This window comes from Sardina pilchardus, chromosome 7 (assembly GCF_963854185.1).
Source record: "Sardina pilchardus chromosome 7, fSarPil1.1, whole genome shotgun sequence".
Lineage (NCBI taxonomy): Eukaryota > Metazoa > Chordata > Actinopteri > Clupeiformes > Clupeidae > Sardina > Sardina pilchardus.
In genome coordinates, this window is record NC_085000.1 from 15,839,574 (window position 1) to 15,865,346 (window position 25,773).

Consider the following 25,773-nt stretch of genomic DNA (forward strand, 5'->3'; position numbering starts at 1 on the left):
TTAGAAGTTGCAATACTGACTAGGCTACTGTTGCACTACCACTAGCAAAGTAGCAAAATAGACAGTCACACGTCACCTTAATTTTCTCAGCCGATTGGTTACCTTTTCTCCCATCAGAGGCTACTCTAAGTTCACGGAGGAGAAATAGGAGGGGCGAGCATGCAGAGCTTGGACTCTTCCCTGCAGCAGCACCTCGCGTTGTCTTGCACTGACAAGAGGACATAGCAACACAAGCTCGGGCAGTTAAACTGGTCTACTTCTGGGGCTGATGGTTGTCTTGGTGCACAGTGTTAGGTACCTGCAGTGATAGCCTACTGAGAAGGTGGGATTTTAATCGAAAGGTAATTAATAAGGTTTTACTAACGGCCTGATCTCGCGCGTCCAGACAGTTGAGGGCTAGCCACAACACAGGATTCGTTCGTCCGTAATTGCTGGTAACGTTCACTGGCTTGCTAACAGATGTCCAAGACCTCTAAGCAGCAAACCATTTATGTGCAGCTACAGAATAGTTGACGAGCTAGATATACATGTTAGTCATGAAATCGGGACGAGGATGGACAAACCATATTCAGTAAAACAGTTTGAGAGCAACGCTAGATAAATTAACTTAGCTGACATTTCACGTTACCAGTTTCTTGCTAAAACTGTGAGCTAACTGGCTAGTATCAGTGAAGTGTCAGTCAATTATACTGGCGAGAGCAAAGTAAAGGGTCGGTTAACGAATCAAGCTATTTCGTCAAGCACTACAGAAAATGTCACACTGTTTACTAATTACTCTGATAAGCTTACTCATATCAGTTTTTGTTTGACAGACTTGACTGGTTTACAAACGTTAGCTATCACTAGCTAAGCAAGTGAAGATGATTCCGGACAAAGCACCTGGAGACGACGTCTTTCATGCGGGTGGCGATTTGAAGAAAGAAGCCCATGTACCTAGCTTTGAGAAATACAAGGACATGTACATGAAATCTATAGAGAATCCTGACGGTAAGTAACGTAAGCATGCTTCCTTCCAAGTCAGGTAGCTAAGTTAGCGTTTCCTCATTGGGGTGAATTTACTGTGGCCAAGCTAGCTAGCCACTGCTTTTGCGAGATAACCAGAGTTATCTGTCAGTCTTCATTCATTTGGTCGCCTGCGCGTTATAATAGTTTTCATTCGGTTCTTATTCGCTCTACGCTATGCATATACATTGCACTATACATATGGTGTATTTTTGAAATGGAGATGGTGTCCTTGTTATTCACATACGTTTGTTGCCCATTGATAACCTGGATGTACACACTTCAGCATTTGAATTTACCGAATTTGCTTTTCACTTTGAGCCATCTGTATCAGTCAACATAGCTTATTTTGTAAACATGTAACTTAACTCGATATTATTGGATGTTCGTCATTAGCACTGTTTGATGAATGCCGTTCTGTTTTTAAATAGCATGGTGGCACGCCTGTCTATTTTTGGAACGGTCTGTCAAATGTATCTTTGTTGTTGTTTAGACGTTCATTGTGAACGTGTGCAGCTCCCTCGTGTGTGCTTATCGAAGTCCTTAGGCTTGCACTTACTCTCCTCCACTGCAACTGTGCCTAAGGACCTAAAGTCCATTTGACACATTACATCACTTGAAATATTGGTTTTTTTTGTTATTATTTATATTTATATTATTGTAAGTGCTCTCATGTTAACTTTTGACGTACTGTAGGCCTTCTGCAATAGAGAAATGCTGCTGCTACGAACACTTTGGTTTTGTCTCAGTTTTGAGAAGAGTGTGAATGAGTAATGATCTTAAGGCAGTGCAGGTGGCTGAAAATACTTGTTATTAATGAGAAAATAATTAAACAGATTGTCAAAGGCGGTCATAGACACCAATGGTTTCGGTGTCTGTCACCAATGCCAAGGCCTGTCTTGCAACAGTGAAAGTAGGGTGATGAGAATAGGGTTGGGAGACTTGGTCAGTGTTTTATGTTTAAATGTTTAGAACAACTGTGTTAAAGGGGATCTTTTATAATGCCTGACCAATATCTATAAGATTGATGTTGCTATGAATAAAGGTGTCTTGGAGCATCTAATACAATGTGCACTGTGTAGATGCTTCTTTAGAGTTTCACATTTCCCATCTTAATGTCCTGAGCATTTTATCTGACCAGTGACTTACTCTGCCCTCTCTTCTGTAGAGTTCTGGGGAGACATTTCCAAAGATTTTTTCTGGAAGACAAAGCATACAGGACAGTTCCTGGACTACAACTTCGATGTCACCAAGGGTGAGATTTTCATCAAGTGCATGGAAGGAGCCACGACCAACATCTGCTACAATCTGTTGGATCGCAACGTACATGAGAAGAAACTGGGGGACAAAATTGCCTTCTACTGGTGAGTGAATGTGTGTGTCTGTGTTTGATTGCAGTAAATATAGGAGGCATCTTGGCCTTCGCTTTCTGGACTTTAGACTTGACTGAAGGTGTTGTTTTCTTTCATCTTTGGTGTGAGAGCAGTTTTCAGAGCAGTTAAGGTATAAAGCCTTCCAACTAATGCATCAGCTTACACACCATAAATTGCAATACTTTGTATTCTGAAATGACATCTTGGTCATTAAGTTTGTTATAGTAGTGTAACAGGGGAGCTACACCAGGCACTTAACTGAAGCGTTCTGTTCACGAAGCGTATGTTGCAGCAGTTAATAATCACTATAATCAATAGGAGTAGCTACACCAGATGCAACAATGGCGCGTACTTTCGAAAAAGATAGACCAGTCTTCTAAAATGGATATGACTCGTTGCGAACGGAACGCTTCAGTTACACGTCTAGTGTAGCTCCCCTGTGAGTAGGTTCTATTTGAATACCAGAGTTCACATACGTGGAAAACAAGGCCAAGGACTAGATTTGTTGTTTTTTTCACATACTGAACAATAACATTCACTGTTTTCATGGCAGCCTTCAATTGTCAGTATCTTTTGTAAAGCCTAAACCTGCTATGCTACACTGCGTCAAATTAAATGGATTGGTTTGAATGCAAATGGATTCTGCAAGATTCAGATTGACCACACTGGGCACACAGGGCCTGAATCAATGTAGAATGAAGTTGAATTATGTCAGCGTTATATTATCTAGGCTATTTACCCCAAATAAAGGTTACTGTTACTGCTATTATCAGTTTAATTTCAACTTGTCGGAATATTTTCCATCCACTTCTTCACCGTGGTTTTGGTTGGATTTTACACGCTAGTGCTTCCTCTTTGTCATTAATTGAATTCAGCGTTTTCTAGCAAAACTTGTTTTGCTGATATATAGCCTGACAGTCATGATTGCTTCCAGTGTCCAATCTGCCTGAGTGGTGTGTGTGTGTGTGTGTGTGTGTGTGTGTGTGTGTGTGTGTGTGTCAGAGTGGGGGTTGCTCTTCCTAAAGCCTTTCAAGTTGGTGATCTGTCAAGTGTAAAATATATGTCCATTTGGATAGGCCAGGTCCTGTCATCCAGCTAATTCCCATTGTTGGGCCTGTTCATTCTCATCTCCCTCATCCAACTTGTACCATTTCCGCTGTGGATCTGCACTGTCTTGCCCCTTAGTAAAGGGTCTGAATTAATCTTAGCACAAAATAACCGGTTATATTTCTGATATGACATGGGAAAACCCTTCACATGGTGCAATTTTACCAACTTATGGTTCTGCTACTATCCTAGCAACATCCCAGATTTTGAGAGGATGACCAGGATTCCTCTGGGGGACTGTGTCCAGAATGTTGCAAGGATGGTATCAGAAATTTCACCAAAGAGGGTTAGAAACCCATAAATCAAGAATTTTTGAGTATACCATGTGAAGGGTTTTTCGGAAATCACATCACATTTATGGTTGTACTCTGCCCTTAGTCGTACGACTATCCTGTTAAATTATCAGTTGCATGACTCCTTTGTTTCCTTGATGAGGTGCCAGTGTTGTTTCTTTCAGAGAGTGATAAGGGCTGTTCATTTCCCGTATATGGCTCTACTGTGCTTTGTCTTGGGCTATGATTTGAAATGTTGTCTAGAGGCTGTTCATAGTGAATCATCTGCCCCATGTGACTGCCGAGCTTTGAAAACTTCTCCAGCAAGGCTCTTTCGGGCTGCCCCTGCACCTGAAAACGTGCGATAACTGTTGGGCTTTCACACTCAGTTCTGCCTCAGCACAGGCGGACAAAAGGTATGGATGTGTCTGCGCCCATGCAGAAGTAGCACCGAAATATCCTTAAGCCTCAGAGGCTTACTTAGTCTCTGGCCGGGCCTCCTGTCCGTGCACAGACGGGGCACATTTCCCAAGCAAGTCAAGCTTTCACAGCACATCAGAGAGAGAGATGGCCCACGCTTTGAAGTATAAAGGCTCTTTTTGTCTTCAGGGAAGGTTTTATGCTGTCACCTCGTCTAACCTCGCACCCTGTGTGAAGAGGACACACCCTGTGTTGCCTCCTTAGTGTCATCAGCTACGTTGGGTACTAGCCGTCATGTAAGGCTGAGTTACCTGTTTGTATCTCGTCTCAGAGGAATGTTAAGGAGCATGGAGATGTCTTGATGAGAAACTACTACAGCGCCATCGTATTCACTGTGTGACCGAATGCCATCCGTAGCCTGGAGGCCTCTCTCTCTTCTTCGCAGGGAGTCTGGCCTAGCTCCATTGGCAAACGTTTATTTCCTGGTTTGTGGACGCTTGTCGGAAGTTTGAATTCATTGGAGTTCAATCGCTAACATTTGATAATGACGTATGATAACCACGGGGGACCCAACGATAACGATAAGGCTTGAAACTTAAATGTAATCGCTCTTGGGATTGCCCTCTGTTCACTGATTGGGCAGAGATGCACTTGCCGGAGTAAAAGAAGCTGAATCAAGCTAAACCAGATGGAGTATGAACTACTATGAAGAGAGATGTAAATGAGCGGAAGTATGTAGTCTGTAGGTGGGGGCCAGGCTATGCCATCCATGGCCTTCACAGAGAGCGTTTGTCTGACCTTGACGGCAGAATGCAGGCTCTCTCCAGTAACAGCCCCTCATGACCAGTGCTGCTGTGTAAACAAACATTAGCTCGATATGGGCGCTCGGGGTGTTGTGGTAGGAGTCCGTTTGTTTTGAGCACGAGAACTTTTTCATTTCCCCAGTCCTATGTGTTTTGAAAACTACATACATGTAGGCCTAGAGCTTTTGCTTATTTTGCCCACTGTGACTCTTGACTCAAATTATGGTGGTGGTTGGATGAAAAGTTGAACTTGGTCCTAGTGTTGGAACTGAGCATGTGTCCCATGCCCTGCTGCCTGAAATTAAATTACTGTTGCAGCTGAGGTCCAGGATACTAAGGGAGACTCTGTTTGTGTGTGTGTGTGGGGGGGGGGGATTACGACATCCCGTATAACGGCCGAGCAGGGCTGAAATTGCTCCATCAAGACATCCGCTCTCTGCAACAAGGTAGTCACTATCAGGCCCCGTGCGCTGATGGAATGCTGCATGTTGATCTTGGCACAGGATGCAGAGAGCAACAGTATCTGCATTTATCGCTGCTCGCTCTGGCCTTCTGCGCTATATTTAGCATGTTAGCGTTAGCGTAGCATTTGGTGGTGTTTTTTTGTTTCCATTTTGAGCACATCTGGAACCTAGCTGTCTGTGTGTTCAGGTCCAGGTGTTTGCAATGGGCAGCTTCGTGTGTTGGGATGTGGTCATAATGATAGCAGGCAGTGCTGTTTCCTTTGACGTTCCTAGCCCTGCTTCTGATTTAATCTGGAGTGGTGAAAAGAATTTACACCAAAGTTGAATTCAGCTATGCATGCTCACCTGTTATGTATGTTCTATTTGAATATTTATGGAAATGAATGACCTATGTTCTCATACTACTTTGAAATGCACCAGTTTAATGTTACTTACTTCATTTCTTGCTTGATTTACCCTATTCTACTTAAGACATAAACATATATTTGAGCAATCTTATGTTGGTATTCATGCCACCCCTAGTCTTGTTATGTTGCTTATAGTGAGTCCTATGCTGTATTTCTCTTGAACTGGGAGGCAGGGTCTGACTAGGTGCCAAGAGCCACACATTCTTCTTGTAAAACGCAATTGGGAGCTTTCAGTTGAAAAGATTGCTACATCACCAGTAATGTTACAACATCAGGCCTTCAGAAAGGCAAAAGTAAATCATTGCTCTATTTCCAGTTATCGGCACCTCTTGACACAGTGGGCTCAGAATGCGCACCATGTTAAAATGTGTTGAGATGTGGAAACAAACATTCCATAAAGTGCAGACATTTGTAAGATCTGTAATAAACTAGAGAATGTAATTCCAAGGAAATTACGAGTGCATGAAAATGCAAAAATGTACAGATAAATCATGTAGATATGGTTACTAAGGTGTGGCTAGGGTAGACATGGTGGTTTCATAGTTTTTGAAAGTTGATGGTGCGAAGATAGACAGTTTAAAATTTAATTAGCTAACCTGATTACCAGATTAGCTAACCTGGCTAATGATTTTAAGCAGTTATGCAAAAATGCTAACTATGTTAACAATGCTAACCATGCTAACTATGCTAAAGAGGTTGATTAGCTAATTTAGTTGATGATTTCTAGCAGTTATGTTAAAAATGCTAACTATGCTAACAATGCTAACCAGGTTGATTAGCTCACTTAGCTAATGATTTCTAGCAGTTCTGCTAAAAATGCTAACTATGCTAACAATGCTAACCATGCTAACATGCTAACTTGCTAATGATGACTTTTATTTGTTGCTAGGGTATCCATGATGGCCACTATCAGAAATAAAGAAGTTACTGTAGTATAATCATGTTGGTTGCTATGGAAACTGTCATAAAAGCTTAATTTAATGGTTGCTATGTTGGTTGCTAGGTAGGTTGAGGTTTCATGTAGTTGACTGGAGGCATAGTTGATGATAACTGACAGTTGGAATGGTTGAACAGTTAAATAGTTGAGTATTTTCAATGGTTAAATGATTTAATAGTGTATTATTGAAGTGAGGACTTTTATTTTGAAACAGTTGTGGACAGAGGAAGTATGAAACAGGATCTGTAGTCTTAATGAGATTGTATGAGCCTGAGAGAGAGAGAGCTGCTGCACCTGGACTGGCCACCTGGCATAAGATTCTAATTGCCCTATTATGATGTCATAATCACAATGTTAAGTCTATGGGGGGGAATTTTAATAGTTTTTATTTAATAGTTCAAAAAGTATAAAAGTTACAAAGTTGAAAAATATATAGCACAAATCACCTAAGTAAGACCTACGCAACGCAGTTTGAATGAAGTTTCTACGTTAAACGGTTGAAGCTGAATTAGACGCAGGAAAGCGTTAGAAGAAGAATAACTAGAAAATGTAATTCCATGGAAGGAACTAGAGAATGTAATTCCAGGGAAATTACGAGTGCATGAAAATGCAAAAATGTATAGATACAGTAGATAATGTAGATATAGTTACTAAGGTGTAGCTAGGGTAAACATGGTGGTTGCATAGTTTAATGAAAGCTGATAGTGTGAAGGTAGACAGTTTAAAGCTTAAACATTACAGTTCTAACTGAACTAATGATTTCTAGCAGTTATGCTAAAAATGCTAACAATGCTAACCAGGTTGATTAGCTAACTTAGCTAATCATTTCTAACAGTTATGCTAAAAATGCTAAATATGCTAACAATGCTAACCATGGTAACAATGCTAACCAGGTTGATTAGCTAACTTAGCTAATCATTTCTAGCAGTTATGCTAAAAATGCTAACAATGCTAACCATGCTAACAAGCTAACTTGCTAGTGAGGACTTTTATTTTGAAACATTTGTTGATAGGGTATCTATGGTGGCCACTATCAGGAATAAAGCAGTTACTGTAGTAAAATCATGTTGGTTGCTATGGAAACGGCCATAAACGCTTAATTTTAATGGTTGCTATGTTGGTTGCTAGGTACATGGAGGTTTCATGTAGTTGACTGGAGGCATAGTTGATGATAACTGACAGTTGGAATGGTTGAACAGTTAAATAGTTGAGTAGTTTCAATGGGTAAACGATTTAATAGAGCATTATTGCAGTGAGGACTTTTATTTTGAAACAGTTGTGGACAGAGGGAGTAGTGAAACAGGATCCGTAGTCTTAATGAGAATGTATGCTTAAAGCCTGAGAGAGAGAGAGCTCCTGCACCTGGACTGGCCACCTGGCATAAGATTCTAATTGCCCTATTATGATGTCATAATGTAATGTTAAGTCTATGGGGAAATTGTAATAGTTTTTATTTAATAGTTCAAAAAGTATAAAAGTTACAAAGTTGAAAAATACATAGCTGAAGTCACCTAAGTAAGACCTACGCAGCGCAGTTTGAATGAAGTTTCTACGTTAAACGGTTGAAGCTGAATTGGACGCACAAAAACGTAAGAAGAAGAATAATCGCCTATAATAATAACTAGAGAATGTAATTCCAGGGAAATTACGAGTGCATGAAAATGCAAAAATGTGGTTGCATAGTTTAAAGAAAGCTGATAGTGTGAAGGTAGACAGTTTAAAGCTTAAACATTACAGTTCTAACTGAACTAATGATTTCTAGCAGTTATGCTAAACATGTTAACTATGCTAACAATGCTAACCAGGTTGATTAGATAACTTAGCTAATCATTTCTAACAGTTATGCTAAAAATGCTAACAATGCTAACTATGCTAACAATGCTAACCAGGTTGATTAGCTAACTTAGCTAATCATTTCTAGCAGTTATGCTAAAAATGCTAACAATGCTAACTAGCTAACTTGCTAGTGAGGACTTTTATTTTGAAACATTTGTTGATAGGGTATCTATGGTGGCCACTATCAGGAGTAAAGAAGTTACTGTAGTAAAATCATGTTGGTTGCTATGGAAACGGTCATAAACGCTTAATTTTAATGGTTGCTATGTTGGTTGCTAGGTACATGGAGGTTTCATGTAGTTGACTGGAGGCATAGTTGATGATAACTGACAGTTGGAATGGTTGAACAGTTAAATAGTTGAGTAGTTTCAATGGTTAAATGATTTAATAGTGTATTATTGCAGTGAGGACTTTTATTTTGAAACAGATGTGGACATAGGAAGTATGAAACAGGATCTGTAGTCTTAATGAGATTGTATGCTTAAAGCTTGAGAGAGAGAGAGCTGCTGCACCTGGACTGGCCACCTGGCATAAGATTCTAATTGCCCTATTATGATGTCATAATGTAATGTTAAGTCTATGGGGAAATTTTAATAGTTTTTATTTAATAGTTCAAAAAGTATAAAAGTTACAAAGTTGAAAAATACATAGCTGAAGTCACCTAAGTAAGACCTACGCAGCGCAGTTTGAATGAAGTTTCTACGTTAAACGGTTGAAGCTGAATTGCACGCACAAAAAGCGTTAGAAGAATAATAATGACCTATAATAAGAATAAATCGGATAACAGTAGAGTGCATTTTCATGCACTCTAATAAGAAGAAACCGGATAACAGTAGAGTGCATTTTCATGCACTCTAATTACCATTGCATGTAAATGCAAAAAGGTTGCTGACTTTGTAAAACATTGTATTAGGTTAAAAAGACAACTAGGCTACACAGAAGAATAGATAAATAACAATTACCCAATTACAATTCCACTGAAATTGTATAGGCCTACTTGGAAAGTTATTTAAAAAGTGATTTATGAAAATGCATCAAAATTGTGGATATAGGCTATTTTGGAAAATAACTCTTTATTAGAATTTAAAAGACTGAAATGAAGTTGCCAACAAACGAGTTGCAAGAGCTGACTTTAGTAGCCTACAGTGAAACGACTGGTAGAATAGCGTATGTATGATATTATATAGGCCTACATGGCTATGTATAGCCTTCATATCTACACTAATGCAGGTTAAAAGCCATAGGCTATAGACTTAGACACCATTGGAATACGGAATACAATCTCAAACAACGCCAATCAACGATGATGCAGCAACAGGTACGATCTAGCAAATGTAACGTTAGCTTACAGTAGGATATTTTATGTAGGCTAGCTACACTACACATATTACAGGATGAGCTAGTATGTTCTTCGAAGTGTTTCCAGGTGTGTGATTGTCCTAATAGGAATGTACAATAAGCTGTTAACAAAGGTTTTTAATTTGTGAATGATACTGAAAGCTTTAAATGATCGCCTGGCTGGCAAGTCCCTATAGCTGAAACGACTGCTAACAAACAAACAAACGTGAAAATGATACTGTAGCAATGCAGTTTGTACAAGAAACGACTGTGAGAAAAAGGCTTGAACCTAATTGGTGCAACTAGTAGGCGTATCTATCAGGTTGGACTTCACTTACAAAACGCTGGGTGAATGTCAGTGTCGTAGCTTAGGCTGCTCTGTCGAGATGGCTAACTTGCTTGTCGTTAGCTAAATAGCTGCTACAGTGTTTACGTTGACGTTAGGTTAGATTGTCTTTAGCTGTTGATAACGTTACGAGAGCAAACCGGTTACTGTAACGATATAAACAAATCAAGAGTAGCCTAACAGGAGACAAGACGATAACGTCCCGGTTTTCAGCAGTTGTGGCATGGTAGAATGTTTTCACAGCTGTTACAGCTGAATGAGTAGACGAACATTCAGGTTTAGCCTGGCAGCGGTGGCATGGCTTTGGATCAGAGAGCCTTGATTACTGACAGCTGAGCACTGACGTAACAATTAATCTTTGCCGCCAAAGGGTCTCAATGTAAACTCTATGGGAATTTTAAACTCTATATATCGTAAATATCTCAAAAAGTATGAAGTTCCCAAATGTGAAAAATACAATCGTCAAATCTCCGTTACAAGACGTTTGTATGAGTGTTTGAATGACGTGAAACGGTTCAGTGGTTTTAAGGCAATTAACCGTTGATTTTGGTCGGAAAGAGAATAATAACTATAAGAAGAATAGGGATAACAGTACATTGCATTTACATGCAATGTAATAAGAAGAAACCGAATAACAGTAGAGTGCATTTTCATGCACTCTAATTAGTGATGTTTATGCCCTGATCTGTTGTGTGTGTTTTGGCTGAGTGTGCACTGTGATTGTCTGTGTAGTGTACTGATGCAAGTGTGTCGTTTTTTTCCACCAGGGAGGGGAATGAGCCCGGGGACGAGATGACTATAACATATAGGGAGCTGCTGCAGCAAGTCTGCAAGTTTGCCAATGTCCTGAAGTCACAAGGTACAACAGCTGCAGGGGTTTGGATCTGTGCCTTTTGTGTGTGTGTGTGTTTAAACTTTACTAGTGCAATATACAACACATTACAACTCTAGCACACAACTTACTATTTTCAGTTATTGAGCAAAACTTTACCAGAAATGATTGGCTTTCTGTTAATTGACTCTGTCAAGTAATCTCAGCAGGTATTTAAAAAAGTATACTTGTATGAAAGAATGGAACTTCATGCATGGCTCTCTCCTATACCCCTCCCCCCCTTGTCCTCCCCCAGGCGTGAAGAAGGGGGACCGCGTGTCCATCTACATGCCCATGGTGGTGGAGCTGGTGGTGGCCATGCTGGCTTGTGTTCGTATTGGAGCCGTGCACTCCATTGTGGTGAGTGGCCCCATTCAGTGTGTGACGAGTTGTACCGAGTAGATAAATAGATAGATTGATACTTTATTGATCCCCAACTGGAAATTCAAGGTCCCAGCAGCTTAAGACATCACACTCAACATGCACTACATTGTAAACAGGATGATCAACAACAACAGCAAATCAACAAATCGACATGACTATCAAGAGTAGCCTGGTGTCACCGGACTCATTCATTTAGTTTCACTTTGTGAAGATGGGTCTGGGTACTCTCCATTGGGAAATGTCTCCGACCCTAGCATCGTAATAATGTGTAATCATTGGTCCACTTCAACCAGTCACAGTAACCAGGGATTTCCTGCTGGGAACTGCTTCCCATTCGCCAAACTTCAGCAAACGGATATTAATCCACATTGGCAGTCAGGAAACAGTCTATTTACCTTTTCCTATTTGCAGTGGAAAGAAGGTGTAAATGTTTATGTTGGCAGGGATTGCTATTGCCATTTACCACTGCCTCTTGATTTCCTTTTTGAGTTTTTGGAAACGTTGATTCAGTGATGGGAGCCAGAGACTAATATCTCAGTGAAATTAAATGTACGAAAATACAGGTTGGCAGGGCCAGGTTTGTCTAGAGGACACCCATAATAGACACCAACATGTAGAATTGAGACGTAGAAGACCATCATAATGGCTCAGGGTTGTTATTGTTTGAACTGCTAAATTTGGTATTTTTTTTGTATTTTATATTTTTATATATATATATTTTTCCCCATATCAGTGTACCCATGCTAACTTGTGTGTGTGTGTGTGTGTGTGTGTGTGTGTGTGTGTGTTATTCAGTTTGCTGGCTTCTCCGCGGAGTCCCTGTGCGAGAGGATCTTGGACTCGCAGTGTTCGTTGCTTATCACTGCCGGTGAGTGAATGAAAATCTGCCTGCTCAGATGGTCCCTATTTCCTGAGATTATCCGTGGCCTTTTAATCTCGGGTGTCAATTAGCTGATTCTCATTCCTTTGAAAAGGGAAAGGTCTGCAAACCACACTCCTCACCAGACTGGATTTGCAGCGCTGCTAATCGGCTTACGGTCAAACCCCATTTAGTTGAGGGGCTTTGGCTGTGACTGTAAAGCCCGGCGCCCACCGGACACGCCGTTCAGCGGTGTTCGGCGGTCTGGGCTCGACGCGCAGGATTTTAGAATAGTTTTCTATCTCTGTGCGGCTGCTGCGCGGCAGACGTTTCCAGTGGGCTTTGCTCCATTGAAAACAATAGAGTTCTAATTTGTTTTATTGTGGTCATGGTTCAAGATTTTCTTTGTACAGGCAGGGCTGCCAATACAGTCAAGGACCTTAGATGCTAGATGCTGGAACTTCATATGCTGAATGTTTTGCGACAGAATCTGTTGTACTCTTGTCACATAATTTCAGTACATTACTTTGATGTTGCTTGACGTTTATGAAATGAGAATGGGCATTCCTGTCCATAGCTATTTTGAGCGCTCAGCACACATAAATAATGCCAGTGTGTGTAGTTTATTTGATTTGTAGGTCCGAGTCTGTCTTTATTTGATTATGTTGTCTCTCCTTGTTCTCGGCCCGCCACCCCCTCCATCCCCAATCTCAGATGGCTTTTATAGAGGAGATAAGCTGATCAACCTCAAGGTGATCGCTGACGATGCACTGCAGAAGTGCAGGGACAAGTAAGAGCCACACCCTACTTACAGCCTCCTTAATACACACACACACACACACACATACATACAGTACATACACACTCCAACCATAGAACATCTAGCCTGTGCTACCCACCCACTCTGTAACATCTGTATCTCTCTTCTGCTGTAGTAATATGGGTGAAAGGTAGACAGTTTCACTTCCCCCATCTCTACACACTGATGATATGCAAGGAGCCAGTGGGTTGTGGTCATTGAGTAATTTCCTCTCACACTTTCCCTTAATCGCCCCCCCCCCCTTTCTCCATCTACCCCTCTCTCCCTCTTCCTCTCCTTCTACCCCTCTCTCCCTCTCCCTCTCCCACTCTAATCCTCTCCTTCTACCCCTCTCTCCCTCTCCCTCTCCCACTCTCTCCTTCTACCCCCCTCTCCCTCTCCCACTCTCTCCTTCTACCCCTCTCTCCATCTCCCTCTTCATCTACCCCTCTCTCTCTCTCCCTCTCCATCTACCCCTCTCTCCCTCTCCCTCTCCCACTCTCTCCTTCTACCCCCCTCTCCCTCTCCCTCTCCCACTCTCTCCTTCTACCCCTCTCTCCCTCTCCCTCTTCATCTACCCCTCTCTCTCCCTCTCTCTCCATCTACCCCTCTCTCCCCCTCCCTCTCCCTCTCCGTCTCTGTCCCCATTTCTCCCTCTCTGCTCAGGGGTGTTCCTCTTAAGACGTGTATCATGCTCAAGCACCTGTCTAAAGAGGAGGCGGCTGCACCTGGCTCCCAGTCTCCTCCTGCCAAACGCCCCTGTCCTGACCTAGAGGTGAGCGCTAACCGTCCGCCTTCCCTCACCCTAGTCATTTAGACCCGCTGTCAAAGATATTCAACAACGGCTTCCTCATTTTTTATTTGATTTGGTCTCTGCCCTAACTAACTTCTGTAACATCTTTATTTCTTCATGTGTATGTACATGTTCTGTTATTTCTCCAGACCCCTTTTTTTCTGTTATGTTTATGTTGTGTTTCCAAATAAGCTTGCAAGCCTTCTATTGTCATCCTGTATGGTGTTGTATCGGTACAATAGAACCATAAATGACTGGTAACATTTAAGCTGTGGGGTTTGATGCCATAGACCCTTCATATGCTCACAGAAGCTTTTCATGGCACCCAAGGCCTTGTGTGAGGTAGAACAGGAGCCAGAGTAATCTGGTGTCACTGAAGCCTTGTCGGTATTTGAAAGGGAGCTATGTGTGGGATCCTACATTTTAAAGTGTTACCATGTAACCCCTCCCCCCTTTCTCCTATTTTGAATTTTTTACGTTGGAATAACCTTTCCATTAACCCCTTCTCTAGCAGGAGAAACAGAAAGAAAGAGTAAAGAGGGTCCGCCCCGTTCCCCAGGTATTTCACATAGACCAGCTTGTGCTTTTCTGGTGTTTTTCTCTCTCTCTCACCCTGTATATTTCACCTTCAAGCACTCAAACACACACCTCTCACTCTCACTTTCTCTCTCACGCGCTCTCGCTCTCACTCTCTCTCACACGCTCACTCTCTCACTCTCTCACTCTCTCACTCTCTCTCTCTCTCTCTCTCTCTCTCTCACTCTCTCACGCTCTCACTCTCACTCACACACTCATTCTTGCACACTTCTTATCAGGCACTCACTCACTGCTCCCCCTTACACACGGTGTCTTTCTTTCTTTTGCTCTTTCTTTCTTTCTTTTTTCACTCTTTCTTTCTTTCTTTCTTTTGCTCTTTCTTTCTTTCTTTCTTTCTTTCTTTCTTTCTTTCTTTCTTTCGCTCTCTCTCGCTCTCTCTTTTTCACTCACACACCTTTTTTTTTTTTTTTTTTTTTTTTTCCCATTGGGTGTCCTTCTCCTTCCTTTAACACCTGTCTTGTCCGCTTCTCAGCAGCCGTTGGGTGGGGAGGCTGTTTCCTGTCTCTCGCCCCTCCTGTCACACGCTTACAGCTGACAGGCTAACTGTCCTGTGTCCACTAACGGCCCATACCACTCCTATGAACTTGTCACCGCTGGGAGGTCTCTGGAGGCCTACAAACTCCTAAACTAAATGAATCGTTTGATTAATGTCCTGCAAGGAAAAACAATTGGTCTATTTGTCTGTAGCGGTAATTGTTTAAGACGGCTTAAACAATACTGGCAAACAGTATTTGTATGCATCTTTCCTGATCATATATTGACCCCCAACTGTGACCATTGTTTTGTGGATCAGATTGAAACACATTGCAGCACTGGTTATGGCTCCTGTCCAGTGCCTTTTTGAACCGTCCACCCTTTGATACATTCTCTCTTTTTCTCTCTCTCTCTCTCTCTCTCTCTCTCTCTCTCTCTCTCTCTCTCTCTCTCTCTCTCTCTGTGTCTCTGTGTCTCTGTCTCTCTCTGTCAGAACACTCCATAGCAAATGAGGGCTCTTGGCTCTTGAGGCAGTGCTCTGTAGTACTGGCTCTGTTGTCTCATCGATTTGACCGCTCGCTGTGCAGTCAAATCCTGAGTCTCTTTTTTTTTTCTTTTTCTTTTTCTTTTTTTCCCTCCTGAGCTTCATTTAAATGAGCCGGTCACTTAAATGAAATCGTGTGTACTCTCCCACTGACTTGGTGTGCCTCTTGCACATCGCAGAGGATTGCATGAGGTAGTCTACGACTCTCCGTACTAATACATGTCTTCTTTATCAGACATTGGTCGTCAGTAGTCACCTGTTTCTCATCATTTTTCTCCTTCTCTTTGATCTGTTCTTAGCTCCGCATCCACACACCCCTCTTTAATCTGTTTCTTTTGTTCCTGTCATTTGTGTAGCGGCTAGAGATCACGGGCGATCTAATCAGATTTGTCTCTCTGGTTAGATGAAGTACTGTAGTAGTCAGATAGTGCCGCGTTTGGATGTGGAATGTGTCTGTCTTCACTGGAACACTCGATTACACGCGTTGCGCTGTGCTCGACAGAATTACCAGATGTGAGCCGAGCACCAGAGTGTAACGCCTCCTTCAGAACAGATCAGACACTTTTTTTTATTATTTTTTTTTATTTCCTAAGTATCGTGATCATAGAAAATGTACAGTGGCGTCCCTGCACATTTTCTCAGTTTATAAGCACATGCATGCACTCACACAAGCAGTCTGTTTCACACACACACACACGCACTAACCCCAACTGGTAACTGACCATTGTGTGTGTGGAGGTGTTGGATGTTGGATGCTGGATGCTGCCCGTGTATGTTCTGCGGCGTCCTCATGCCCCTGGTTCCGTGCAGGTGCCGTGGAACCCGGACGTGGACCTGTGCTGGCACACGCTGATGGACGGCGTGTCGGCCGAGTGTGAGCCGGAGTGGTGCGAGTCAGAGGACCCCCTCTTCATCCTCTACACCAGCGGCTCCACCGGCAAACCCAAGGTACCGCTCCCCCGCTCTCACCTCTCCCTGTCAACTACCACCACACACACACACACACACACACAACTCTCTCTCACGCTCACACAGTGGGTGCCTCTCATTTGTCTTTTATAGATCCTCCCCTTCCTTCCTCGATTCTCGTCCTCACTGATCTAGAATAAAGAATGATGGGGCGGCAACAAATGGGATAGTCTATCCAGTGTTAGTTATAGATCAGTGGGAACGAGCCGGAACGAGCCTCGAGGACCGAGCATCGAGGAGGGATGTTGAGAATAGGCACCCAGTGTTTTTCCGTTTCTCTTCCTTAAACAAATTTGTATTAGGTCTTTGGCTCTTTTTCTGCTCTCTTTATTTCTGTCCACTCCCTCCATTTTTCTCAACTTCCTTAACTTCCCCATTTATGGTTGTCTGGCAGCTACTTGCTCCCTCCCTGTCCCCATTCTCTCCTCTCTAATTGTATTTCCTGATCCAGTTTTCACACTCTTTGTATCGTTCCTAAGAAAGGCCTGTCATACCTCTGGCTCCTCCACGTTTTTCCTCTGAAGTTGACATCACTTTTGCTTCCTCACTCCTGTGCCAACTTTAACTTCATCTAAAGTGAAGTTAAATTTCCCTTGGGGATCAATAAAGTATCTATCTATCATCTATCTAAAGTAGACTGTCTCATTGCCTTAGATTAATATCTCTCTCTCTCTCTCTCTCTCTCTCTCTCTCTCTCTCTCTCTCTCTCTCTCTCTCTCTCTCTCTCTCTCTCCTCTCCTCTCCTCTCTCTCTCTCTCTCTCTCTCTCTCTCTCTCTCTCTCTCTCTCTCTCTCTCTCTCAGGGAGTGCTACACACAGTGAGCGGGTATATGCTGTATGCTGCCACCACCTTCAAGCTTGTGTTTGACTACCAGCCATCAGACGTGTACTGGTGCACGGCAGACCATCGCTGGATCACGGGCCACTCCTACATCACGTATGGCCCTCTGGCCAATGGAGCCACCAGTGTGTTGGTGAGAGGACACAGCACAGCACAGCACAGCCCACTCCCATTGAAATTCAGCTCTTCTTTTCACTGTGGACAGGGCCTAAATGAACACCCATTTAAAACTCCTCTGACAGTGAAATATTGGATGTCATCCAATTTCATGCATCCTGTTTTATGGATGAGGGATGTATGTGTTTATAAGATAGCAGGACAACATACGATATCAGGAACACAATAATACTGTAATGGAAGGTGGTAAATCCTGTTGAGTTTTAGTATTTAGCTAATGGAGTGTAGGAATGTATGTAGGAAAGTATGTAGGAAATGGAGTGATTTACAGCACTACAGTACACAGTAACTACATGTTGTGTTTTTTGTGTTTGGGTTTGTCTGGTGATTTATTGGCCTGCGTTTTTTTTTTGTTCCGTTTCCTGTTGCACCCAGTTGAGGCCTGCCCACGTACCCGGAGGTGAGCCGCATGTGGGAGATCGTCGATAAGTACCATGTGACCAAGTTTTACACGGCCCCTACCGCCATCCGCCCTGCTCATGAAGTACGGCACCGACCCCGTGCACAAGTGAGTTTATAGTGTGTGTGTGTGTGTGTGTGTGTGTGTGTGTGTGTGTGTGTGGCATTTTTGTTTTTGAAAGTCACACGTGGGAGTGACCAATTAAGCCTGATTGAAGGTGAATCCGTTCTCCAGCTTGTGATGTGTGTGTGTGTGTGTGTGTGTGTGTGTGCACCTGGTGGGTGTGGTTTTGAGTAGAGGGTTCACTCACAGGTGTCTACATCATCCGTACACACACACACACCTGAGCTGGTCTGACGTGTGCCTTGTGGGGCTGCTCCTCAAGTGCAAGCGGGACTCTCTGAAGGTGCTGGGCACGGTGGGGAGCCCATCAACCCCGAGGCCTGCAGTGGTATTACAACGTGGTGGGCGAGAGGAGGTGCCCTGTGGTGGACACCTTCTGGCAGACGGGAAACGGTGGGCACTCGGTCTTCACTGGACTCCCTCCCTTCATTTCTGTCTTTCTGTCTTTCTCTCTCTCCCCGTTCTATCCATCTGTCTGGATGTCTGAAAATATTCTGTCTTTCTCTGTCTCTCCATTCCCTTCACTTGAATTTGCTTTGTATTTGTCCATACTTTGTTTATTGTATTCTCTTTATGAAGTCTATCCATCTGTCTGGATGCCTGAAAATGTTCTCTCTTTCTCCCTCTCGCCATCCCCTCAGTTGTCCATACTTTGTTTATGTATTATGTTTATCAAGTCTATCCATCTGTCTGGATGCCTGACAATATTCTGTCTTTCTCCCTCTCTCCGTTCCCTTTACTTGCATTTGCACTTTGCATTTGTCCATACCTTGATGTATTATGTTTATCAAGTCTATCCATCTCCTGGATGCCTGAAAATATGCCTCTTTTAGATGTGTGTATATTTTCAATGGAGGGAATGTCAGTGTCTCTTGAAGCCCTGCAATTTTTAGAATAGCTTGTAAAAAAAAATAGAGTGTTTTCTTATCGGTTATCACATCGATCACTCTTTACCTTGTGCATGTAGGGTGGGCATGTGTTGACGCCACTTCCAGCCGCCACGCCATGAAGCCCGGATCAGCGGTGAGTTATGCGCTCTTTACTGGAGGATGATCTGATTTAAAGTGGACATGAAACAGTTTCAATGGGTTTGAATAGGTTTGAATCAAAGTAAAGTTAAATGGAGATATAGAATGGAAACCATTTTTGTCTTGGTTTTCATGAATTAGCAGAGGTTGTGCATAACCAAAGAGCCATCATGAACATGAGGCATGGTTGTGACCTGTTTCATATGTAAATCTTGAACTTAGAAATAGAGACCAAAAGATGGGCAAATTAGAACAAAGCCTGCCTCCTAATGTCAGATATCGCAAAGCCATCGAAGTTCAATTGTGGTTGCCAAAGAGGGCACCAGTTAGTCAAACTGACCATTTCAATACTCGGCCTAAATATAAGGTTTTAATTGAGCTTGTACAATTGCAATTGAGTTTATTTTTTATAAATCAAACTTGAATATATACTATTTTAACATCAGAGAACACAGTGTAATACTCAATTCATCCATTCTATGTGCTCTTTAAAGATGAGAATCGGTCTCATCAACACGAAGAGCAAATAATATGTCGTCGTTTGAGGACATCTGTTCTAGGCATGTTAAAGTAAACTTATGTGACGCTTGTGGTGGCTTTCCGTGCAGACGTTCCCGTTCTTTGGAGTTGTTCCTGCCATTCTGAATGAGTCCGGAGAGGAGCTGGAGGGACCAAGTGAGGGCTACCTGGTAAGTCCTCCCACTATCCAAGTGTCCGCTCCATGGAGGTATTATAAGAACTGGAGAAAGTGAACAAGTCCCGCCCCCATTCATTTCAATGGGAATGCTAGGCTAGTGAAAATTGCCAAAATTGAACGAGTTTTTCAGGCTTCAACATGGCGTTTGAAGGGGCTTGTTTTTCCGGTGCCGTTTTACTTAGCCAATTAAGTGGCAGGTTACTGATTGACGTAAGGTACAGAAGGAGAGCTCGTGCCCACACAAAGCTCGTGCATGAGCTGAGAGTGGAACAGCCACCAATCGGCATGAGGAAAACTATGGGAAAACGGCACCGGACATGATGTATTTCTGGAAAATGGCGACGAGGAAGTGCCTTGCTAATCGGCGAAGCTAATCAGTCAAATCCTGACCCCCTGGTCCGCTTAGATGTAGTTCCTCTATTCCTTTAGCTTGAGTACAGTATGCAGGAGGTCATGGTCATTCAAACTTGTGTTTTTTGACTCCTATACCTTTGCAGTGACACTCAACCTCCTTTTATGAAATCTCTTTGACACCTACAATTGAAGGAAGCAGGACGGTTATATGCTTGTTTTGCGTAAAGAGGAAACAAGAGCTGTTTCATCTAAGATTGCAAGACTGTAGTCAACAGTCCTTGCTGTACACAGAGCCTGAGGTCCCAAATTCCACTCGTCACTTGTACATTAGGTTTTGGCCTAAAACATAACATGTTTTGGCTCCCTTGATTTTTCCAGACCTATTATCAACAATTTTGTTTACGTTGAATCACTTTAAAGAGATTACCGTAATTTCCCGACTATTAGCCGCGGCTTATACATTGATTTAGCTAAATTTATTCTGCTATGAGGTTAATACAGGAGGGCAGTTAATATGGTGTTAATATGGTTTTGTTTCTTTTAACTTGCATAAAACACTGTCCTGCGGCTTATACACAATGCGGCTTATATGCGGGAAATTACTGTAGTGTTGTCTATATTTTGCTCTGTTGCTCCAGCTCATAAACCTGATCTTTGTGAGCATGCTTTTGGGTATGTCTCTTTTGGCAATGCTTGGCTATTGAGCAGATATCCGGGTACAACCGGAACAACATGGTAATCTGAGGACCAACCATTCTGGCTAGACAGGTTAATGACAATGATGTTGAAACTGTATCAGGGTTTCTAGAGTCCACATAGAACATTGCACCATGATGTTGAAACAGAATCAACAGAGGGTTCTCTCTCATTCGTCTTTTTATCCATCCTCCCTTCCTTCCTCGGTCCTCGTTCCCACTGATCTAGATAAAGAATGATGGGGCGACAACAATGAGAGTCTATCCAGTGTTCTTTGTAGATCAGTGGGAACGAACCTGGAGGACTGAGCATCGAGGAGAGCGGTTGAGAAGGGGCCATAGACTCCAGGAGGTCTCCACTTAGACTAGAACACCATGCCTTAAAGGGATAATCCGGAGTGAAATGCACTTTAGATAAATTTTTCGGACTATTGGGAGTACATACGTTGAGTTGACACCAAAATCATGTCATTCGGATGTATTTTGAGAATGTTCGAGTTCACCGTTTTTAGCCAAAACTCGTTAGCCTGGAAGTGACCGGGGCAAGTCCTTTCGCCGCTACAAAACACTATTTTTATACCTCTTCTACTGTTCCAACCAACACTACACTTACGTGGTAGTGAGTAGAGGGTCCCTAAAGCCAAACCGAAGTATCCCCACGTCTTTATGTGGTCGGATAGAGAGTCCAGAATGAATTTAATCGAGTCCGTACCTTTCCGGAAATGTTATTAAAATGTTGTTAACGCGTTGCTAGCTGCAGCAGTGACATTTCCGGAAAGGTACTGACTCGATTAAATTCATTCTGGACTCTCTATCCGACCACATAAAGACGTGGGGATACTTCGGTTTGGCTTTAGGGACCCTCTACTCACTACCACGTAAGTGTAGTGTTGATTGGAACAGTAGAAGAGGTATAAAAATAGCGTTTTGTAGCGGCGAAAGGACTTGCCCCGGTCACTTCCAGGCTAACGAGTTTTGGCTAAAAACGGTGAACTCGAACTTTCTCAAAATACATCCGAATGACATGATTTTGGTGTCAACTCAACGTATGTACTCCCAATAGTCCGAAAAATTGATCTAAAGTGCATTTCACTCCGGATTATCCCTTTAATGTAAAGCGTAGTTTAAGGTTGTGCCTGCCTCCCCACCCCCCCCAGGTGTTTAAGCAGCCGTGGCCAGGTGTCTCCACTTAGACTATAGCATCATGCCTTAATGTAAAGCGTAGTTTAAGGTTGTGCCTGCCCCCCCACTCCTCCCAGGTGTTTAAGCAGCCATGGCCAGGTGTGATGAGGACGGTGTACGGGAACCACCCGAGGTTTGAGACCACCTACTTCAAGAAATTCCCTGGGTACTACGTCACGGGAGATGGTGAGAAGCGCTCTCTCTCTCTCTCTCTCTCTCTCTCTCTCTCTCTCTCTCTCTCTCTCTCTCTCTCTCTCTCTCTTTTGCTTTTGTGTGTGTGGCTATTATTTAGTGTGCTACATAAACATGAGACTTTTAAAATGTCAAGTCTAGTGTCAGATGTGTGTTGTATAGAGAGACTGAGCAGGCTAACACTGAATGTGGCCTAGCTGTTCACTGGCAGCCTCCTACAAGCTGAACTATTGAGTGCAGAGGCAGAATGCCCTGCTATAGTCCCCATTAACCCCCCCATCCTCCCCCGTCCTCCAGGATTAGAGACCTCTACTGAAAAGCAGCTTGTTTTTCTCAAGCTCGGCTCTGTTGTTTTGTTGATCCGTTTAGGCAGTGGCTAAGTGAAATTGAATTTTCTTTTCATGAGAGCCTTTTTGCAAGCCACTTTCACCCACTCCTCCCGTTGAGATGTAAATGGCGGTTGTCATCGAGACGTGTCTGAGGTGTGGTCTGATGTTCCCCCAGGTTGCCGTAGAGATAAGGATGGATACTACTGGATCACCGGGAGGATCGATGACATGCTGAATGTGTCTGGTGAGCAGCAGCTGGATCAACCTATGGCCTCATACATTTTTCACTACTTCATCTTCATTACCTGTAGATAGGTTTTCTAAATGTTTTCCTTCATAATAAAGTAGTTATCCACCATTCTGCACTACTTCCAGAACTTATAAGAACTTATACCTGCTAACAGGCCTCTCTGTTTAGTTCAACTCTGTCCCTCTTTAAGATGAACGGTGATGGGTAACACCTCTCTTTCTCTTATCTCTCTGTCTGTCTCCCTCTCTGTCTATCTCTGTCTGTCTGTCTGTCTGTCTGTCTGTCTGTGTCTCTCTCTCTCTCACTCTCTCTCACTCTCTCTCCCTCTCTCTCTCTCTCTCTCCCTCTCTCTCTCTCTCTCTCTCTCTCTCTCTCTCTCTCTCTCTCTCCCTCTCTCTCAGGTCACTTGTTGAGCACGGCGGAGGTGGAGTCGGCGCTGGTGGAGCATGAGGCGGTGGCCGAGGCGGCGGTGGTGGGGCGGCCCCATCCGGTCAAGGGCGAGAGCCTCTACTGCTTCGTCACGCTCAACGAAGGAATCAGCTACAACCGCACGCTAGAGGCTGAGCTCAAGCAGCAGGGTGTGTGTGTGTGTGTGTGTGAGATTTACTGTATATGTACTGTATGTGCTGTATATGTACTGTGTGTGTTTGAGACCGCATATGATGTACTGTATATGTTGTGTGTGTGTGTGATGTATATATTATATCTAAGTGTGTGTGTGTGTCCGCATATGACGTATATGTTGTGTGTGTGTGTGTGTGTGTGACCGCGTATGATGTATATGTTGTGTGTGTGTGTTATTGCTGTATGCTATATGGCCAGCTTCAGAGGCTGCATATCTGCGCTGGCCTATATTTAGCTGTGAGCATGATGTACTGCAGACAGCCTGGGACTTTCAGTCACCTCAATTGCATCTCTCAGGGATGGCTGTAGTGACGGCGGCCCTGCGACGGCGTAGACGTGGCATTACATTAGGCCTCAAACAGGGCCCCCCTCTCGGCTTTAATGACCTCCGCAAATAAGATGTCTCCTGGGCATTATGTCTTTATCCCACGTAATGTCTTTATCCCAGCAGAAGTGCTGAGGGGTTGTGTTCTGGCGTCCCTGGTGCGGGACTGGTGCAGGGGGCTTTGCTCTGGAGTTAATGTGCTGTGCTGTGCTGTCCTTTCTCCTGCAGTGAGGGAGAAGATTGGTGCCATCGCCACACCTGACTACATCCAGAGTGCTCCGGGCCTTCCCAAAACCAGATCAGGTCATTAGACACTACTAAGTTCATATCGCCATTATCTTTTGTGTTCATATTATCCTTCTAAATTGAGCACTTGTCTATGGTATTATAACATTTTCTGGTCTTGTCTTATCAAACGAAGCTGTGATGTATGGCTTAATTTTACTGCATTTCTACTAAGTTCAGATCACCATTATCTGTTGTGTTCATATTATCCTTCTAAATTGAGCACTTGTATATGGTATTATAACATTTTCTGGTCTTGTCTTATCAAACGAAGCTGTGATGTATGGCTTAATTTTGCTGCATTTCTTTGAACGGTTTTCCCTTGTTCCATCTTGCACTCTCTCCCCTCGCCCTCCTCCTCCTCCTCCTCTTCCTCTTCCTCTTCCTCCTGCAGGGAAGATCATGAGGCGCGTGCTGCGTAAGATCGCCTGTAACGAGCGCGACCTGGGCGACGTGTCCACGCTAGCCGACAGCTCCGTCATCGAGCAGCTCTTCCAGAACCGCTGCTGTACCGCCGTCTGACCAGCAGGGGGAGCCGGCCCGCAGCAGCAGCTCTCTTTACGTCCAATAGGGACGGCCGGAAGGGGAGAGCAGAGGCTGTGGGGTTAGGGTTGGGGTTGGGGTTGGGAGTAGGGGAGGGGAGGGTAGAGAATAGAGAAATAGGTGAGGAAAAGGGCATGAAGAACCTTGGAGATGTAAAAATCGTGTTATGGAGACTGCCAGAACCACCTGAGATCCTCTCAGAGGAAGAGGAGAAATATTAACTAAGAAATAAGAGAAGTATCTTTGCCCTGTATTGAGGGCAGAATAGATTTGTATAGTAGGAAATATTTCGTTTTAACCATGATTTTGTTTATTGTTTTTTTTACAACGTGTCCTTTTATTTTTTTGTAGATGTGTTTTTTTTTGTCTTTTACCTTTGTCATTGAAGCCATTCTTACCATTGTGTTAGACACGCTTTGCATTGCCATGAACAGAGTTCAGACTCGGTCCTCTCTCACTCTCTCTCTCTCTTTTTCTTTCTCTCTCTCTTTCTTTTTCTTTCTCTCTGTCTTTTTCTCTCTCTCTCTCGGAGAGTGACCCTGGGGCTGCTGCTTTTACTGCTTGTGTGTCACTCTGTGGAGGTTGATGCAGCTGATTGTATTGAAATAGAGAGAAAGCACCAAGCAATGTTAGGTTTTCGTTTATCCTTAATCTGTTCAGTTGGGTTTCTTGGTCAAAGTCATGCATGACATTTTACTTATCTGATGTATAAGCTCTTGTGTGAATGTGCCAATAACCTGGGAGATGGGTTCCTTATAATTGTGAGTTGAGTTTTGTCCTTACCATGAAATATACCCTTAGTTTGTAAGGGTGCGAGTACTTTATTTTTATTTTATTAATGGTCTTTTTTTTAACCCAAGGCAATAACATGTTTTCTCTAGAAAGGCCTGAAGCTTTGTACGTTTGTCTGTCGACTGTCTGGAGAATGTCAAAACCTCGTCAAAATTAGCGCACACTTCAGCTTGGGCTCTCTGTCCACTGTAGAAGGCTTCTGACACACACACACACACACACACACACACACACACACACACACACACACACACACACACACACACACACACCACTACTCACACACACACGCGCGCGCACACACACACAGACACGCCACTACTCACTCACGCACACACACAC

General features: G+C 43.3%; 1 protein-coding gene across 1 annotated transcript; it reads left to right on the top strand.

The window, feature by feature from the left end:
• Positions 1-179: 179 nt before the first annotated feature.
• On the top strand, positions 180-24,706 carry acss2 (acyl-CoA synthetase short chain family member 2). Its single transcript, XM_062540888.1, is given in 23 exon segments — positions 180-341; positions 813-987; positions 2,171-2,366; positions 11,073-11,164; positions 11,433-11,536; positions 12,356-12,428; positions 13,134-13,209; positions 13,885-13,993; positions 14,523-14,570; positions 16,437-16,574; positions 17,398-17,581; positions 17,993-18,084; positions 18,086-18,133; positions 18,404-18,441; positions 18,443-18,539; positions 19,103-19,139; positions 19,142-19,158; positions 19,772-19,852; positions 22,169-22,277; positions 22,788-22,856; positions 23,264-23,440; positions 24,040-24,114; positions 24,491-24,706. Coding segments are annotated over 22 exon segments (2,115 nt in total). The 5' UTR covers positions 180-341; positions 813-860; the 3' UTR covers positions 24,619-24,706.
• The last annotated feature ends 1,067 nt before the right edge of the window (positions 24,707-25,773 follow it).